At 38.7% G+C, this 19,417-nt stretch overlaps 1 protein-coding gene across 1 annotated transcript; it reads left to right on the top strand.

The window, feature by feature from the left end:
- Window positions 1-14,704: 14,704 nt before the first annotated feature.
- LOC143852792 (transcription factor MYB108-like) lies at window positions 14,705-16,427 on the top strand. Its single transcript, XM_077362394.1, has 3 exons — window positions 14,705-14,994; window positions 15,437-15,566; window positions 15,661-16,427. Exons 1-3 carry the CDS (start codon window positions 14,838-14,840, stop codon window positions 16,217-16,219), a joined length of 846 nt encoding a protein of 281 aa, XP_077218509.1. The 5' UTR covers window positions 14,705-14,837; the 3' UTR covers window positions 16,220-16,427.
- The last annotated feature ends 2,990 nt before the right edge of the window (window positions 16,428-19,417 follow it).

The following is a 19,417-nucleotide window of genomic DNA, read 5'->3' as shown; positions in this document are numbered from 1 at the left end:
TTGTGACGGTGACGATAATCACGTGGCAATCCTGAGGCATGTATTGCACACACCTACATGCATTGATTTCCAAATTATATTATAAAAATCAATTTCTAAATGGGTGTCTTTACAACAAGAACCCTCAACCCTAAATTCGAGAAGAAAAAAAATCTAAACACTATAAAATGATTTTTGCTCTAATAGTCTACCACTAGATTATTCGAGACTTTTGGACCCCAACAATCCCGTGATCCAAACTCTATCATGGATTGCAAATGGTAACTGTGAATATTCATGAAGAAAACATTTAAAAAAGCCCTTTATTGATTAGCCATTGGTGGTTCTAACGTGTACTTAGTCTATTGTTGTCCACTAGAATTTTTTTTCTTTGTTAAAAGGTTAACATACTGTTGTTGATTAAAAAACTTTTACTTTTCTTCGGACAGAATTTGCATAAAATATATAGAACTCAACTCCAGTAACCCCAATTTAACTAATTTATCAGAAAACTTGTTGACATGGTTTAAATTTTGACGACTTGACTTGAAAGTGGGCTAAGTCGAGTCACCTCGAATAAGTAATTCGCTATTGGAGAAACAAATCAAGCCCAATTTCCAATCAGTGCAAGGATATTCTTAGGCCCTGTTTGTTTTGGATTTTGAGTCCAAAAGTGATTATTGGACTCTAACAGGGCCTTAAATTTAAGTCCAATAAACACTGATCAAAACCCAAAACAAACATGGCTTTAGTTATACTCACATTATATTATAACACTTAAATGGTCAAGTCTCCAATTAATAGACGGATGTTCATACTCTACGAGTTGTTAGTGAGTCAACTTCTTTTAGTAGTGTGTCGAGCAAGGTCGGATGATAACTCCTAGCTGCTGTTCAAGTCTCCATGTACCCAACTTTTTTGCCTCCTGTCAACTCTATGAGGCTATGTTCAGTGGTCTCAATGGATCCACTTTTTGGAGTGCTTTTTGGTTCTTACCTACTCTGGCTCCTGATCCATTTTGAATCAGACATTCGTTGTGCTCAGTTAGGGCTTAGGGTTAGGGAAGAGGAGGAAAAGGAGAGGGAAGAGACTCAAGAGGAAGAGAATAATCATCGAAACTTAAAAAAAAAAATGAAATGTTTGTGGTTTTGAGTATGGTTTTGTTATGAAAATATCCTCACGAATAGATATAAATGAATGATAATATGAAAAGCATTTTGTACATTAACATCCCCTATTCGGATCTAGGACACTCCATCGGATTTTGTATGGGTCACAGATCTGAAATAATTTTGGGCCTTAGGAAATGGATCCAAAAGACGGTCAGATCCAGCTTCTCTGCCCAAATCCCGTTCATTAACAAGTTAGATCCTTTGTGGCAAAGGTTGGTCAAAAGTATGTAATAGCAGTGAGATGAGGCCGATCATAACTCAAACTTGGGGCCTCCTAGCAGTGGATTCCTAAAGTTAAACTTTGATGGGTTTAGTTTGTGGAATCCAGGCCAGCTTGAGTTGGTGTCTTTCTGAGAAATGTCAATGGCGAAATGATATGGGCTTTTTCTGGCCCCATTGGAATTGCTGACTCCAATGAGGCGGAGATAAGAGCGGTGCAACAAGGAATCAGATAGGGCTGCAACTCGAGCCGGGTTTTACCCGACTTGCATCGACCCGACCCGAAAATAGCCTGGGTTGGGTTCAGGTTTCATGGGTTTCGGGTCGAGCCGGGTTGAGCATTCAAAAGCCCGCATGAATCTCGGGTCGAGCCGGATTTGAAGGGGCCTGACCCGACCCGATCCGACCCGAGATATTTCTCGGGTAGGGTTGGGTTCTCCAAAACCCGACCCGCCCGACCCGAGTTGCAGCCCTAGAATCAGATGTAGATCATAATGTTCTTGATAAGGACATAGTGGAGGGTGATTCCCCAGTTACTCCAAAAGCTTAAGCTGTTGGAGAAGGCGTTATTTAATCTTTTTATACTTTAACACCCCCCCCCCCCCCCCCCTCACGTGTGGCCCCTCTTTTGGGTTTGGCCTACGTGGCACATATGGCCCCACTTTTGAGTATGGCTATTGCAAGTGGATTTTTGCTATCAAAGAGGTTTGAACCCAGGCATTTGCTCTGATACCAAGTGAAACTATCAGTTACTCAAAAAACTTAAGCTGATGGAGAAGTCGTTATTTAATCTTTTTATACTTTAACAATAAATTGGTTGAAGAGAAGCTCCCCCCAACCTCGGAGGTTTGCTCGGTAGATTGACAAGATTTTGGATACTGTAGCGGGCACATAATTTCATTTCACCATGTTAGAAGATTGGCGAATAGTAAGGCCGATCAGTTAGCTAGGGAGGGAGTTTCTAGGGTGGAGCTATAAACTTTTGATTTCTTCGATCCCCACATAAGGGGTTATTGTATTGTATATGTTTGTTTCCGTTTTGCTCTTCTTTGCATCTGATCTTCTTGATCCTTTGGATATCAATTTAATTATTTGATATCAATTTAATTATTTGCCATTCTAAAAAACCAAAAACAAGTCTGATCCTTTGGATCCATCCTATAGTCTAAGACCCACTCTAGCTGGAGAGAGAGAGAGAGAGAGAGAGAGAGAGAGAGAGAGAGAGAGAGAGCACTCTGCTAATTTTCAAGACTGAATTAGCATGTATCAATTGCAAGTTTCTTGGTCATGGCGTGGGCATTAATTAAATGCCATCACACTTCATTTTCTTTCTTAGAGAATTGAGTATACACGCAAAATATAAGATAGGGTGGCCATTCCTAAACTGCCGTGAATTTCTCTCATATCCCAACAGCTACGTTGAACTTCTTTCAAACATCACAATCTAACCCTTCAAAGCAAGATTGTAGATTTACATTTTGCAGTGTGATAATGCCACATTGCCACGTGCTTTTTAAATTTGTGCAAACAATGCCATATCCAGCCCCGTGTGTCATAAATACCAAATTCTCTAAATTATTGAATTTTATTTAAAGCCCTAATTTTTTTTCTGTGAGTTTTAAAATTTTAAATCTGGAATGATAAAAAAATTCTCAAAATTTTCAATTTAAATCGAAAATTTGCAAATTAAACATGAATTGAACGAATGATTCATCAATTTCGCATATATCATTTGTAAATCTAGCCGACGGATGCACTTAATCACCCTTCCATGCTTTTAGTTGTTTTATTTATAAATTAAACAATTTTACACAGTAAATATATATGTTGTAAATACATCTTCCAACAGGGGAAAGCAATTAATTCTCCGCTCAAAATATGGTGGTCACAGGTTGGAGCTCCAGAAGCAGAGGTAAGGCTGCGTACATCTAGCTCTTCCTAGGACCCTGCAATAGCGGGAGCCTCTTGCACTGGGCCGCCCTTTCCGTCCTCTCTCGATTCTGATCCTTTCCTACACATTCGACCATCTCTCACCACGTGGCAAGCTAATGTTCCCTGAAAAAGATTTCATGGCTGCCAAACGTGGCCTAAACATTTCTTGATTTTTTTCGATTAAACAATTGTCTTGCTGAATTATTCCCGAATTCCTGTGGGTTACTGTGCAATGTGTTGTTTGGATCTTGGCGGGCAAGACTGCCTAATCATACAGCAAACTACTTAGCGTGCTAGACAAGAAAACGAATTATGTGCCACACGTCACGGCTTAGTCCCTCAGATTTGGGACTTAAGTCACATATAAATATAAAAGAAAAAAAAAGAAGGGAAAATTCTGGAGTCCCATGGTGGGTATCAATGCACAAAAATGGTATGTCTTGGTCTATTGCGTGAGCAAGACGCCACGCCAAGAAATTTACTATTTCAAACAAGGTTTTAGTAGCTAAACCATTACTTTCAACTCTCTATTAAGACTACCCTAAATAAAAAATTCTTTAAGGGAAGACCCATTTAGAAAGAAGACATCAGCCATGGTAAATGCCGATGTATCTAGACAACCCCACCTCATTTCTTTAATATTCCTTTATTATCTTCCCATCTCTCACTTTTTCCATGGTCTCTTTTGAATTGTATTCATACATCGCTATCTGTTGCTTTTGGCCTCCACTATGGCTACTCATCGTAGCCATTGCCGTCACCGTGTTCATCATATGCATCATCCTATTCCTCATCCCCGACGTTGTCATCATAAACATCATAAATTTACCAATAATAAACGTAATGGAAATAAACAAAATAAAAGAGAAATAAAGAGGGTGGAGTGGTTGATTTGAGGCAACCGGACCTCCTAGCGGCTCGATTCGAGAGGAGCCATGATTCTCCAAAACAAAGTCTCATTTGCTGTAAATTATCTTCTCTTCTTTTTTTCTTCTTTCATTAGATTACTACTACATAAATACAAGCAAGAGAGAGTGCCACATCACAAGCACCCTTACCCACTAACAGGACACATCACAAATAACTAACACCCACTACTTAACACATACACCATAACTAACACCCACACCATAATTATTATGCACATAACATATAGCTTATCTGTAATATTTGTTAACCATTGAGTAATAGCCCATTTGTAGGTGTGTAACTTGGGTTTATTTTTGGGAATTCAGATCAAACGTTTACAATAAAATCAGGTCGGGTTCAGGTTGGTTTCAATTCATTTTTAGCAAAAGCTCAGCCTGACCACACCAAGTTGCACCACTACCCATTTGGATGCTACTAAAATTGATCCTTATTTGCAAGTGAGAATTTAATCTTATTTGCAAATGAGAGTTAAGGTCTCTTTGCAAGCCAATAGTTATTAATTATTTCTAAAATTATTATAAATATTATTTTACTTTAGTCATACATATACAAAAAGCGTTAAAGTCCGCCACGTAAACCTCTCTTAAAGGGGTGCGAATTATCATACAGGGTGCAATTTTTATTTTTCATGCCGTTTTAAATGCACTTTGGTTAGATGATCCAATGGGGGCGCACCTAGCTGGTATTTTGCGAAGGTGGCCTTCAATTTAGCATTCCTCTATTTGTAATTAGTCATATTTAAACTTTGGGTGTATCCAAGGAGACCCTAAAATCACATCTTCATAGCTACATTGGGAGGTCACCAACATGAAAACGTAATTTGGGACTGTTAGAGAAGAAGATTCAAGTAGATCTCCATCTACAATTTTGTGGTCTAGCTTCTTCTTCGTCTTCTTCTTCGCTGTTTCCTTATAGACTTTTGACACATGCTTTCCTAATGAAATGAGAATCAAAGACCACAAAAACTATTGCAATTAGACCCGAAATTGGTGAATCACCCAGGTGTTAGTTATCCAAAAGGTGGCCATAGACCATTTGGGTCGCTTTTTCGGTGTATATCTGCCCGTTATAAGAAATGTCCTGGTCGTGACTTATCAGTCTGACATGTGTTGCAGGGACGGAGCCAGGATTTGCTCTAGGGTGGCGAAGTTGCAAAGAAGGTTGTTATAGCATGTTGAGGCCCACCATTCTACACTTCATGTTTGATAGGTAGGGCCCACCATCTCCCCCTAACCTATGCATAAGGTGGAGCCCACATTTTACACTTCAAATTTTGATGTAGAAGGGCCCACTATCCATTGCCCAAGAATAGTGATGATTTAATAAATTCCAAGACCCCCAAGAGGATCACTTTCTACTTTGAAAATCCCAATGACATTCGAGATTTTATATTTTGCGTTCACATAAAGTCAAGCATTTTTCAAAAAATACTATGGGGCCCACTTCATACGTGATCCAACCGTTCATTTATTGGGCCACAACATAAATAGGTTGCATCACGTAAATCATCATCATAGGATGATCCTAACCATTCAATCTATAGAGGTTTCTATAGCTAGAAATCCCATTATAGATCGGAGGGTTAGGATCATCCTATGGAGATGATTTACGGGGTGCAGGTGTGCAACCTACTTATATCGTGCGCAACAAATGAACAGTTTGGATCATTTTATGAATTGGGCCCTATTTTTAAAAAATACTTGACTTTACATTCATACAACATATAAAATCTCATAATTAACTAGTAGAGAGTTTTCACATGTATAGTCCAGTATTTTTCAAAAAGTATTGTACAGGCCATGCCATAGGATGATCCAAACCGTCCATTTGATGGGCCACAACGTTAATAGGCTGTGCCCAAAAATTCATTTAAATGGGATGATCCTAGCCCTCTAATATATAGAGGTGTACATCATATTATGTTCCCACATAAATGAATATTTGGGCACGACCTATTTTCGTCTTCGCCCATCAAATGGACGGTTTAGATCATCTTGTGGTGCAGCCTGTACAATACAATTTTTCTGATACAGGCTTACGCCATGTAAAATCTTGTGACTCTAATCAAATGGACGGTTTTGATTGTCTTGTGGTGTACTATTTTTCAAATACGAGCCTACATCATATACAATCATGCAGATAATGTGCCATTCCCCTCAGCAAATCAGTTGAAACGAGAGAGAGGGCATTGATTAATATTGAGAGAGAGAGAGAGAGTTAATCTAGGTAGAAAAAAGGCATTAATAGGTGGAAGATTCTGGATAGAGTTAATCTAGGTGGAAAAATGCATTAATTTAGTTGGCAAAAGCTTATAAGATAGGGAAGATTCATGATTTTCATAAAAGAGGGGTTAACTTTATGAAAAACTCTTAATCCATAGATTTTGAAAATTTTCCAGATTTTGGGGCGGGGGGGCGCAATTACCCCCCTTGGCTCCGTCCCTGTGTGTTGCCACGCCATGCAAGTGCACCCACCACGTGGCACTCTCCCGCCACATCACACGGCCCCATCTTCTTCCCCTCTACAAGCTCTGACCATGAGAGATGAAGAAGAAAGGGTTGAAAGAACAAAACAAAGGGAATGAGATGGATGGGCCCATGCCCCATTCATAGAACCAACAAATCTTTAAACTAGTAAGCTTATCATGGCATTTGTCTGGTGGTGGCAGAACATGCACAAATAAAATAACATATGCCAAAATTTTGTGTATATAATATACACATGCGCGAAGAGTTATAGACCAACATAATCACGTTTACCTTGGTACTTGTGAGGACCAAAAGAGACGGATTACATATTTTTAAACGAAAAGATGAAAGTGTATGAACAATGCACTCGAGCTCAGTCTATAAAATATGGAATATGCTATGTCGACTGTTGGGTGTTTCGCCTTTGGATTGTTCTGGATAGACCGCCCACATGCCAAATATGAGCCATTGATTTGGTGGACCAGAATCAATTTCTGGAAAAGTTTGACCGACAGTTTTTGAAGGCTTTTTGACTAGTGACTTTCATCGAATTCGAAATAGAAAATTAGTAATATTGTGTCCATTGCCATCGATCCAGACCGTCCAATGGATGATCCGTTCACAAAATTATCCAAACTCAATGTGGACCATCTAGATGGGGAACATGCTAATCAATCTGGACCATCAAATTGGCGGGTAATTGCAGAGAAATGTACCCTATCCATCCATTGCACGGTCTGGATCGACCGATTTGGCGTTGTTACAAAGCGTCCAATGATCACGCACACGAAAAGCCGATCAATCAATTAGATGGTCAGGATTAATAACCGCGACCCAAATGCATCACCTATGCTATGACCACATTCTCTTTCATGTTTAAAGATGATTTGAATCTGAGGTGAGATTGAGTAGACTCCATTAATACCCAAGAGGCCCATACCAACGGCGTTATCGATCAAATCTCTGTGTACACTCTCTACTAGTAGCTAGCCAGTAGCCAGTAGGACAGACAAGTCTCTTTTGTTTTCTTATTGAAGAAAGATATGGGTTGAATTTGTTTTTTGTTGTGAGTTAATTGAAACGCGTGCTCCTATTGGGTGATGCATTCTTTGGCGGCTGTATGCAGATTAGAGAATACACCATCTGCATTTTCTATAACTTCCTTCATGATAAAGGCGATTGAAAATGTATACGGCAGAGAAAATAAAATTCTCTACAGTGAGAGGTCAAATCACGAATAAATTATAAGAGCATTGCTAAGAAAAAATAAACCCAAGTTTGGGTCAAAGACGCTTGAGTAAAAGAAATATGAGACGAAAAGTGTCATGTATATGTGTTTTTTTCCCCCTCAACACCGTCCATGGAAATGAGACTATGAAGCACAGCCCCCTGAAAACCCGGCTCCTCTTTTGACAAACAAAAACCCACCGATATTTCGCTATCACGAAAGTATTTTCCACAGTCGCCGTATCCTTTCCGGTTTCCCACTCTAATATCTTCTCTCCGTCTCTTGGAGCTGTGAGGAGTTAACTTAAAAAAATATTTGATTTCGTGAAAAGTTGGAGATATTCAAGGCATGGAAAATTCTGTTTATCTCAAGAGATTTTCAATTTTCATCAATGCAAAGTGGTCCCTATTGTGGAACAACCAAGTATGTAGTTTCATCAGTGCCTTTCGGCCATAGTCCCTAGTGTGGAACAACCAAGTAGTCCGAAAGGTTAAGCAAGATGTTATTTAATCTTTTATACTTTAACATCCACCCCAACGTGTGCCCCTCTTTTTACGGTTTTTCCGATATTTGACCCAAAAAATCAGTTTTTTTTAAAAAAATTAATTTAACATTTCAACTAAATTTTGACCGAAATTTCAGTAATTTCGGCCAAAATTTAATATTGAGTAAAATATTGGTTTCGTTTTTTGTACCAGATTTCGACCGAAATTTCCGAATTTCATGGGTCCAAAACCGGTACCGAAACCAAAATTTTAAACCTTGGTAGTGACGAATGTTTGCATACGGGATAGTTAATTGACCCTTAAAAAGGATTCTAGATTGAGGGATCTGGAGTTGCCACCAGCGTCCTCGTTTGTGGTCCGAAGATCCCGAGCCAATGCTTACGGTTCCACAGCGTTTCCTGTACTATTCGACATTCAGAGATCTAAAATCGTGCCTTATGGGGGGATGCTCGTGCAAAAGGCTATGCCCTTGATATTTGATCCAAAAGCAGCCCCTTTTTTCATCTTTTAAGGGGCTGCTGTTGGATCAAATATCAAGGGCGGCTCATGGCCTTACACCACCATGGCCGATAGGCACTATATGATTTCTCGTAACATTCATAGACGACTTATCTCTGTTCACTTTCTTTTACGAGGCTTTAGTAATTTGCTAGGGACCATCGCAGAAGGCATTTGGCCTGTTGCATGTGAGTGCAGCCACCTCATTAATTAATAAGACAAAATATGTTGAAAAGTGGGCATATGTGGCTGCTGTGTCATTCAACAGCCGGCCCGCAAAATGCCTTCTTCTGTGATGGCCCCTAGCAAATCCTTAGGCTTCAGTATGTAGTTTTTGAACATATTTTCGTCCATCCAAAGGTCGCATTATGGTACTATACACTCAGATTAAGTTCTTGAGATGAGATTCCAAGGAAGAGTACTTGTCTACTCAATTTCAGGAATTTCTTCTGTCGGGCATTGTTCGTCAGCTATCCGCCCCTATACACCTCCATTTTCTTTGAGCTAATGAAAATCGTGTCTTTATATGGATGGATACGTGTATATATATAATATCAAATGATTTTCTCTGAGTTAATGAAAATTGTATACAAATAGAAAAAATTCTAGTCAAAATTTTCTAATCAATTTTCTCCGTAAAAAGAAAACAAATGACAGGGTAAAGAAAGATGTTTGGACTTAATTTAGCCACAAATATGTGGCAACACTTGATTTCTACGGACATTTTTGATAATTGCACACACGCCGCTTGTCATATCTCGTTAAATTGGTTTTTGTGAGCTTTTTGGTAATAGTAAAAACGGTTAACCGCTTTTTAAATAATAACAAACAAGAGTGTCAGTACAATTATCAAAACTTAGTAGTACCAATATCAGTAGGCTATTGAATTTGCAAAAATCAAATGTAGTGACTCAATTTGTAAAAGGAATTTACAAAAAAGTGCAGTGTAGGTGCTTTGGAAAAGATGCTTCACACTTTGTTAGCAAAACTCATTGTAAAATGACAAACTAGAAGACTAGTTTTGAAAAGAGGGGAAAGTAGGAGAAATTGAAGACTAGTTTTGCAAATATCGCGAGAAATTGAAGATTAGGAGGCCGGCCTATAATATAATTCCGAGACGACTAGCAGTTTGAATGGAACTTAGTGTTAAGTGTTTGAGTTCCTTAAGAAAGGAATTCTTCGACACGTGTCAAATCCTCAGCTACCTTTTGTCTTTAATTTGTTAGGCTTTTACCCAGCCAGCTCCCTCCCGGGGAGTAATCCTCATTTCTACTTTCTCCTCCCATTCTCTCAAAAACTTTTTATATATTTTTTTTAATGCGTGGATACGTGGTTGCATCTCCACCGTACGTCTAAATTTGCTTTTGAAAGATCTTCTATGGTCCACTTCCATTGATCAGATGGTAAATGTTGCCTATGATCCATCCATCTTGGGACCCACATTTTACGGCCGGATCGGCATATATACATCGGCCAATCAATGGCTAAGAAAATGAGCAAGAAAATTCTAGTTCAATTAGTCAAGGCTTTGTTCTTCAACTTTGAAGTTCAATCCCAGCTTACCTACCGAAACAAATAAGCAAAAATGTTAGAAGGGCGCAAATTCAACCGATGAAAATTGCACGAATGATATGATTTTGGATTGTTCAAAGGAAAACGACTTTTGAAAGATGACACATCAGATGGTGCTCCTCCTACCTTCTTATCAATGGTCCTAATCACACCGAAACCGTAGATGTAAACCTCTAAACGCTCACCTACGGCTATTTGGCACATGCCTATAGTGATAGAGTGGGTCAGGCCCATCATTGGTGACAGAGCCCAGACCAATCAATAATGGCCCCAACTTATAAATCAAGTGGGTCCAAGTCCGTGTGCAAATACGCAAGATTGAGGCCGGTGTGCAAATATTAATCAGTTAAAAGACATCTTAAAGAAGATATTTTTTCAGAATACTTGATTAAACGTCCACAATCATCCGGCGCGACTTAAGGCACTAGGTGGGAGATGTGATAGGCAATTGCTGTTGAATATGTCATGCCTTCCAAAATCTACATGGAAAGAGTAAACAAATCTCAAGCACAAGACCATAAACAAACCACAAGCACAGAGAAAAACTTGTTATGAGCAAGAAAACAAGAACAGATTAAAATGTTTTTCCCTTATCTAAACTCATATTAAACATACAACCATCATTTAATCTTCTTCTCTAAACTCTCACTCTCATCTCACATTATTTTCCATGCGAGTACCCACTTTCATAATGTTTTCAATAAATTATATAATTAGATCCTCTAATTGTAAGTATCAGTACACTCACTAGTCTAGCTAATAAACATAAGAGAGTCCTCTCATGATTTTAGAATCTGTACAAACTTATAACTCATTTTGTTATCCAAACATCAAAACCTTAAAGAGAAAAACAATCTGTGTTAAAACTAGTATTAGTCCAGTCACTAGTGGGAAATAAGACACAATCCTAACAATCTTCATATTGGCTCCTTTCCCACCAACGTTTTAGATTTTTCGTTAGCGTCTCCACCTGTGTTCTGTTAACGCAAATAGCTATTGGTGGTCCGAAACTACAAGCTACACATCTCATGAAATTATGTGAGTCCAATTGAATAGACATGACCAATGCAAATACTAATGTGTAGCATTGAATCAAGTATAACTAATTATCTCTCTTATCTTCTGTTCTAGCTAAGAAACACAAGAGACATCTCCTATAGTTTTAAAAACTGCCCAAACTCTCGTCTTTGTTTCCCATTAAAAACAAGAAAACATCGAATAGAAAAAACAATCCTAGTCAAACTAGGATGGCCCCACTTTTCTCTATAGAGAAATGCGATATGATCCCAACACCAATGATATTCATGGACCATATAAATATAATTGTACATGTGGTAGTGGATCAAGTATAAATAATTATTTTCCATTGGGCAAGGGTGCCCTGTGGGATTAAAGGGTGCCCTTGCAAAAGCAAGGTCACAAGAGTGCCTCGTTGGATTTGTAACCACACTTAAACATGCAAAATTAGAGGATTGGTAAAAGTTTTTAGGTGATGTAGATTCATGGATTTTTGCAAGGGATGCCTTCACTTTCGCATTCATCCTCTAGAAATGGTAAAGAATAGATATTTTGAAATTAAAACAAGAGGGATGCTAAACTGAAGGGCGCCTGGCCATGCAAAAATAAAAAATAGCTACAAGGGTTCCCTTTATATTTATTATTTGAAATTAAAATAAGAGGAATGCTAAATTAAAGTAAATTTAATTATAATGGCACACGGAATATAAAATTAAATAAATATTAAATGAAAATAAAAATCAAATAGATAAAAAATGCACTTTTGTGAGATGGTCCAATGGGGGCACCTTCTGTCTGATTGTTTGCAAGGGCGCCCTTCACTTTAACATTCCTCTTAAAAAAACATAAAACAAAATTTATAAGGAATGTGTCTAGGCCATGTTTGGCTGACATGAAAATTTTTTCCATAGAATTTTAGTTTATCAAGTGGTGAAAGAGCAGGAAGGATGAGAGGAGAGAGTAATTAAAGAAGGGATGAGTGAGGATAGGGTAAGAAAAGGCGGAAAAATAAGACAGAGAAAAAAGTAGTCCAAGCCAAATACAGTTTATTTTTTTCCCTGCTTTTTAACCGCTACTCGGTCATCGTTCTTAAGTCTCCTTTCTCCTACCCTTCCAAAGTCCTCCACCACCATTCACCAGTTGATAAACCAATATTCCATGGAATAATAATTCATGGTTGCCAAAGGTGGCCTTAAAGTCAATTTTAAGCAATAATTCTTGAATTGGTCACAAATAAGTCTTGCCCGATTGATAGAAGTCATTTATTTTCAGTAATTCCCGAATAATTCATAGAAAATAACACTAAGATTTTCTTTTACGTGGCCGACATTAAATTTTCCAAATTTAGCTAAGTTTTAAAACCCCCTTTTGAATTAACAATTTGTGAGTCGCCTGGGAAAAATGTAGATTCAACTGACGGACGAGATGTGTGGAGCATAATGAACGATCTAGATCATTCAGTTGTGGTCCTCAAATGTCAATATAGAACAAGTCATTTTGGTGGGTCCCATAGTCTATAATAGAGCAAATGCCTCCATCGAATGATCCTAGCCGTCCGACTCATGGACTCCAAAGAGCCATTTAAAACAAAAATGGCTAACCGATCTACCTGAAAGTGAAAAGGTACCGTTGATTGCTGGATAGTACAATGGGTGTGATATTTGGGCCATAGCTCATCAATGGTGGGACCCAACCAGATGACTTGTGTTGACTAACGCACGAGCTCTGCATGTACGGTGTAGATTGAGGTGTGGAAGAGAATCTACACATTAGAGGTCTTCAACATGGGATAGCAACCCTTGGATAACCTGTCCCAACATGATTTATCCATTCTAAATCAGTTTATCTTCAAATTAATTCTAGGGTTTCAAGAACAATTTTGTTCTAATAATATCTTAATCCTAGGATAGAGTTCAACATAAACAGAGGATAGCAAGTCTATGCAAGGATGAAATTGATAAACACAAGGTCCACATGGTGAACATCCGAGCGTAAGATAATAAGACGTGTCCTAGACATAAAAATTAATCATGCAATCAGCTAGATCAACAACGGTAAACGGGGTTGGGTATAAATTCTTGGATAAGCTGTTCCGGGGAATGGCTATCCCGGTCGGAAATATTTTAACATTTAAAATAACTAGTCCTTTGTTCACCAATTTTATTTTGGTGGTATTTTTTTCTTAATATTTTGGTAATAATTCTTCCCAGGGGTGAACATGGTTCCGGTTCGAACCAAGGAACCGAACCGAACAGGCACATTTGGTTCGGTTCGGTTCGGTTCTGGTTCAGAAATCCGGGAACCGGTACAAATTCGGTTCGGTTCTGGGTTTGGTATCCCGGAACCGAGAACCGAGTTGGTTTAATGTGATTTTTACTTTGGATATTAGGGTCTGATTATTTCCCAAATTTGTAGTTCATGGCTTCATGCATTGCCAAAATTTGTGCATGATTATCCCACTTGTTTGTACTTCTTCATACTTCATATAAATTTTGCATTGCCCAAATTTGTGCCTGTTACTGTTATTGTTAGTGCTTGTAATTCATATATAAACAGGGCTATTGGTGAAGGTTGGGTAAACCCAGAACCGAACCAAACCAAACTGATTATATATGGTTCTAGTTCGGTTCGGTTCCACACATATATTGCTCGGTTCTGGTTCCAATTTCAGGGAGCCGATTATATATGGTTCGGTTCTGGGTTTAACCCAAAACTGAACCGAACCGAACCATGTCCACCCCTAATTCTTCCTAAGAGAAAAGGTTGACATGATCGGAGGACGGAGAATCTACCCAAGGATAAAATAAACCTCAGCATGGTATCCTCGTGATGAACAGCCCAACTAGAAAATCAGAATAGGGTGAATAACATATGCACACATGTTCAGTGCATACTCTGTAGTCTGTACGGACAGTCCTTCCTCTGTAGAGATATATTAAACCACTTATAGGAAGGAGGCCTAACAGAAACCAACAAAAAATGTTTTATCTTTTACTATCAAGGCAAAAAAAGCATAGTAAAAATGTGAAGAGACATAAAGAGAGGAAAAGGACAAAAGGAGCAGCTGGCACGCTTCGATTAGGAGAGAGAAGAAAGTCAAAGTTCAAACACTCTTGCGCTGCTAAATAATGTTGAAACCTTTCTACTAATCTAATCTTTTTGCGGCGGGTTCTCTCACATGTTTCTTTTCCCATCTTCTTTTCCCTCCTCTATATATACATCTTCACGTCTCTCTACCCTTGTAATAATCCCAATCTCTCTCTCTCTCTCTCTCTCTCTCTCTCTAATCTCTCTATCATACCGTCTATTTTGAGCAATGGATGTTAATGGGAGAGGTTACAACTCTGGAACTCAAAGCGAAGAAGAGATGGATTTGAGGAGAGGCCCATGGACAATGGAAGAAGACATCATCCTCGTCAATTACATTGCAAACCATGGCGAAGGTCGATGGAACTCTCTCGCTCGATGCGCAGGTATATAACCATCATCCAATTGTAGATTTTTAATGCTTTCTATGGTGTTTTTTCAATCGAATTTTGTTTCAAACCATATATTCTAGAGAGAGTGAGGTTTTCTAGGAGATTTGCGGAATTGAAAGTCGGTTGTAGAAATAATTGTTCGAATGAAAAAACAGACATAGCAGAGGATTTTTTTTAGCGAAAATCAAATGATGGGAATTTGCATGCATGTACGAGTCAGAAAAAAGATAGTGTCAGAGGATTTTACTGAAATTAGAGAGGTGGTTTTCTGATAAAATGATATGAACTTGTCAAAAGAAAAAACTAAAAAATACATATCGTAATCTACCAAAAAAAAACCCTAAAAGAAAATGAAATTTTAGAAAACTTTACCAAAATCAACAAGATGGGTTTTCTTCCTATCGATTTCTTCTAACCGAAAATTCCTCAAAAACAGGTCTGAAAAGAACAGGAAAAAGCTGCCGACTAAGATGGCTGAATTACTTACGCCCTGATGTCCGGAGAGGAAATATCACTCCAGAAGAACAACTCTTAATCCTAGAACTCCATTCTCGTTGGGGAAACAGGTAAACATCACAACCCTTTCTCACTCTATTTTCTCTTTTTCTTCATCTAATTCCCCCTTCTCTGATAAAATTTTCTCCTTTTGATTTATTTCAGATGGTCGAAAATCGCTCAACATCTACCAGGAAGAACTGATAATGAAATAAAGAATTACTGGCGAACAAGGGTCCAAAAGCACGCAAAACAACTTCAATGCGATGTGAACAGCAAGAAGTTCAAAGACACCTTGCGTTATCTCTGGATTCCTAGACTGGCTGAAAGAATCCGGGCAGCAGCGGGCAGCTCCGGCAACAACAGCAACACCCATCCCGACCTGACAGCCGGTCATCAGGTAACACCTCAGTACGGACTTGGTGGGGGTGCGCAGGTGATGCCAAATTTCACCCCGGAGAATTCTAGCACCGTTGCTTCGTCAGACTCTCTACCTCAAGTTGTGTCCCCGGTATCTGACCTGACCGACTACTATTTGTCGGTAAACAGTAGCGATTTCCAACCTGCCCCTTATCAATTCCAAGAATCCCTCCCAAGTCCCTCCGGTTACTTTAACTATGGTTTGGCAGAGCAGAGCGGGTTTTTAGATGGGGACATATCCGAGAATACATGGAGCATGGAGGACATTTGGTTTTTGCAGAACCAGTTGTCGAACAGTATTTAGAAAGACAGAAGACACACAAGAAAAATGTAGAAACTGTGAAAATAAAAAAAGAGAGACAGAATTCCACAGAAATAGGTAGAAATGTTGGCTAATTGGGATTTTCTTATTTTTAGTTTGGGAATTGGGATTTTTTTTTTTAATTGACATGTACCAATTTGTTTTTGAAGGTTGGTTTTTTATCTAATAAATTTGTGAATAATTGTCTCCACCATGTGTTGTGTTGTGGTGTGTTTGTGTGTGTGTTTTTTTTTAATCCCCCTTTTGATGTGGTGGGATTTTGAAACCAGTCCATAGGATCTGAAGCTAGGACTTAGGTTTCATGTCATGTGTTCCTCACTCATTTCAGTTGCAACCAATATATTAAAGAAATAGAGTATTAAAAATATAGCAAATTCATATGGTAATGATTCTTACACGTGGCGTTTCATTATTAGCCGAGGTGTGGTCTAGTCATCTAGTATTATAGCTTTCAAAAGTTTGTTCGATCCTTATCGGTTCTCTGTGAGATGTATCACTTGTCATTGCTTACGTCTGAACGTCGAGAGGAGTGTGCGTAATGTTCACTGTTTGCCTTTGGCTTAATATGAGAAATGGTATCTGCACTTCCTTTTTTCTATCTTAGCTTTATTATAACACCTTTTGATTTGAGGATTATATTAACTTTTTATTTGTTCCTCATTAGAAAAAAGTGTCAATTAAAGAGTGTAGTGTCATTATTAAAACGAGGGGAGGCAGATATCATTTCCCTAAAATTGTTGATAAATTGTTGGAATCAGGAATTAGAATGGATATTCTATTCCGATTTAAGTACAATTTTTTTTTCTCAAAAAATTAAATTTATTCAATAAAAATTCCACAAACGGAACAAAATCAGAATACCACTTTTGGGGTGGGAAATAAACTCTACCATTTTCTCCTTTAATTCTCCCCTCGTCTCATTTTTGCCTCACTGATCTCATTCCATTTTTTAACCAAACCCGGAATGGAAATAAGACGCTGATTCCCGGGCCTCATTCCAGCTATCCGAACACATTACTGGTTTTTTTGGCATCTCTCCAGAGTTATGAAAGCAGTAGTACAGGCGCATTGCACTTTGCAAGTTGATGCACCTTGTGTAGTCGTTGATGCATGTTAGAACGATGTCAAGAGTGCTTACTTTTCTCTCTGCCGGATCATCTTCTTAGTGGTTTTTGGGCAAAAATCCTCCCACAGTTCACTCCTTATTCACGATCGGATATAAAGAGGTGTTGGAAAGAGAATTGCAATTGCAGGGAGAGAGAGAAGCAGTTATTGCCCCTAGGCTGAACCCTCCTGACCCTGGATGGTTGATGCTAAATTTTGATGAATCTAGTTTAGGAAATCCGGAGCCCTGGGGTATTGGAGGTCTTCTAAGAGATGAGAATAGTATCACGAAATGGGCACTTCAACAAAGTTAACCTTTAGTAGCATTCTCAGGTCCGATTGGTATTAAAGATTCAAGTGAATTGACATGGACAACTCATTGCGGAAGGAGATTCCTTTAATGTCATTAGATGGTTGGAAGGCTGATCTCCTCCTCCGTGGAAATTTTCATAACTTCTTGATGAGATTTTGGACCGGGTAGAAGGTCATAGCATTAACTATCATCATATAAGAAGGTCGGCAAACGAAGTGGAAGATCATCTTGCTTGAAGAGGAGTCGCTAGATACGAGTTTTGAATTTTTTGAGTTCCTCCCCCTGTGAGGATCACTATTGTATGTTTATTTCTGATCTGTATTTCTTTTCTTTTTAATCGGTAATCTGGGGTTAGGCGGACCCCTACCAGTATATTAATTAAAGAAAGATTATATTGGCTCTATATTTTTATCTCTGCTGTTTGCCTTGGTCAGGGCCTTTCTTCTTAGTAATAAAATCTCACCAATTTAAAAATAAAAAAATAAAAAAATAAAAATCGTTGATGCATGCCAGTGGGGTTACGGTCAATCCGATCACTTGCTACTGATTGGGCCCACCATTCGATTAGTGATTTTCGATTGGTTAGATGGTTAATATTGCTTTAAAGGTGTTTGAATTCAGTAATGGTACTTGGATAATGGGGCCCATCAAAAGAATGGGGAGGATTATCAAATAGTTTACTGCTATATCAAAAGGGGAAATGACATTTTTAACCCGTGTTTCTGGTATTTCCACGCTCTTTTGTTTCTTATTTGTCTTTTCAAACAAATGGGGGTGGAAAGTTCATAAAACGAGGTGAGAAAAATAAGAGCAAGACAAGGAAAGGGCTGCTACCCCGACTGAATAGCGTACAAAAAGAATTGAAACATGTGCGGAAACTAGTGAGTTTGACCGCTGACATATTCAGTTGCCACGTGTCGAATTCAGAAGCCTGTTAAGTGGTCCAGACGAAAGACTCGTTTACTGAGTGCCACGTAATCCCTTCTGAAATTTATAGTTAGGCTTCCTGGACTGAAGCACTGAGACCGAATTAACCATCCACGTGGCCGCACCTGGATACGCCTTGTGGAATGAGCTGGCAATCACTTTTGACAAGATTGCCACGTCATGGTCTACTAGTCCGGTGGGGCCCGCAAACGACAGGTCCTCTGCCTTCCAAATCGGTCAGACCACAATGAACGCACGTGATTTATAGTTAATTTACAATTCCAACCCACTGTCTTGATAATAACAACCCTATCTTTGCTTTTAGACTCCTGTTAGTTTTATCGCCTTCTGGAAAAGAAGAAAGGTTTGTTCTAGATTCTAATAAGAAATTCTAAAGTGGAACTTTGAACAAAGACACAACCACTTTGCTGAAATGTTTACTCGTTAGCTTCTTACTATTTTGCTCACCCAGGCCACCCCCTTCAGTGTAAAAAGAGTAGTCATAAATAAATTAGAGGAGGGGGGAAGAAAATGGGGTCGACAATATCATTTCCCTTGTTCAAATGTATCTAACAAATCCAGCCCATTGATTTTGATTCCACTCTAATCAGATGATTTTAGACATATGATCAAGCATGATGAAAAAAAGTCCTTTAAGATGTAACTAAGTAGTTGATTTTTCCCATGGGTCACATGCATTGAATCTGGTCCTACTGTGTCGCCCAATGATGACCTATCAGATTAACCAAACATTTTTCATCAAGCCGAGACCCTCTTGCTAGTCGATCTCTTACAGCAGTAGTAGTAGTAGTAATAATAATAGTAAGGGATTTGCT

The sequence above is a fragment of the Tasmannia lanceolata genome, unplaced genomic scaffold (genome assembly GCF_043159265.1).
Source record: "Tasmannia lanceolata isolate RefF3 unplaced genomic scaffold, GAP_Taslan_0.1 ptg000019l, whole genome shotgun sequence".
NCBI classification, from domain to species: domain Eukaryota; kingdom Viridiplantae; phylum Streptophyta; class Magnoliopsida; order Canellales; family Winteraceae; genus Tasmannia; species Tasmannia lanceolata.
This window is presented reverse-complemented; position numbering and strand designations above follow the sequence as displayed.

Excerpts from the sequence above, each read along its gene's own strand:
- LOC143852792 (XM_077362394.1), top strand. The coding sequence starts at position 14,838 with ATGGATGTTAATGGGAGAGGTTACAACTCTGGAACTCAAAGCGAAGAA. Across the intron at positions 14,995-15,436 it reads CTCTCTCGCTCGATGCGCAG|GTCTGAAAAGAACAGGAAAA; the intron begins GTATATAACCAT and ends CCTCAAAAACAG. Across the intron at positions 15,567-15,660 it reads CATTCTCGTTGGGGAAACAG|ATGGTCGAAAATCGCTCAAC; the intron begins GTAAACATCACA and ends GATTTATTTCAG.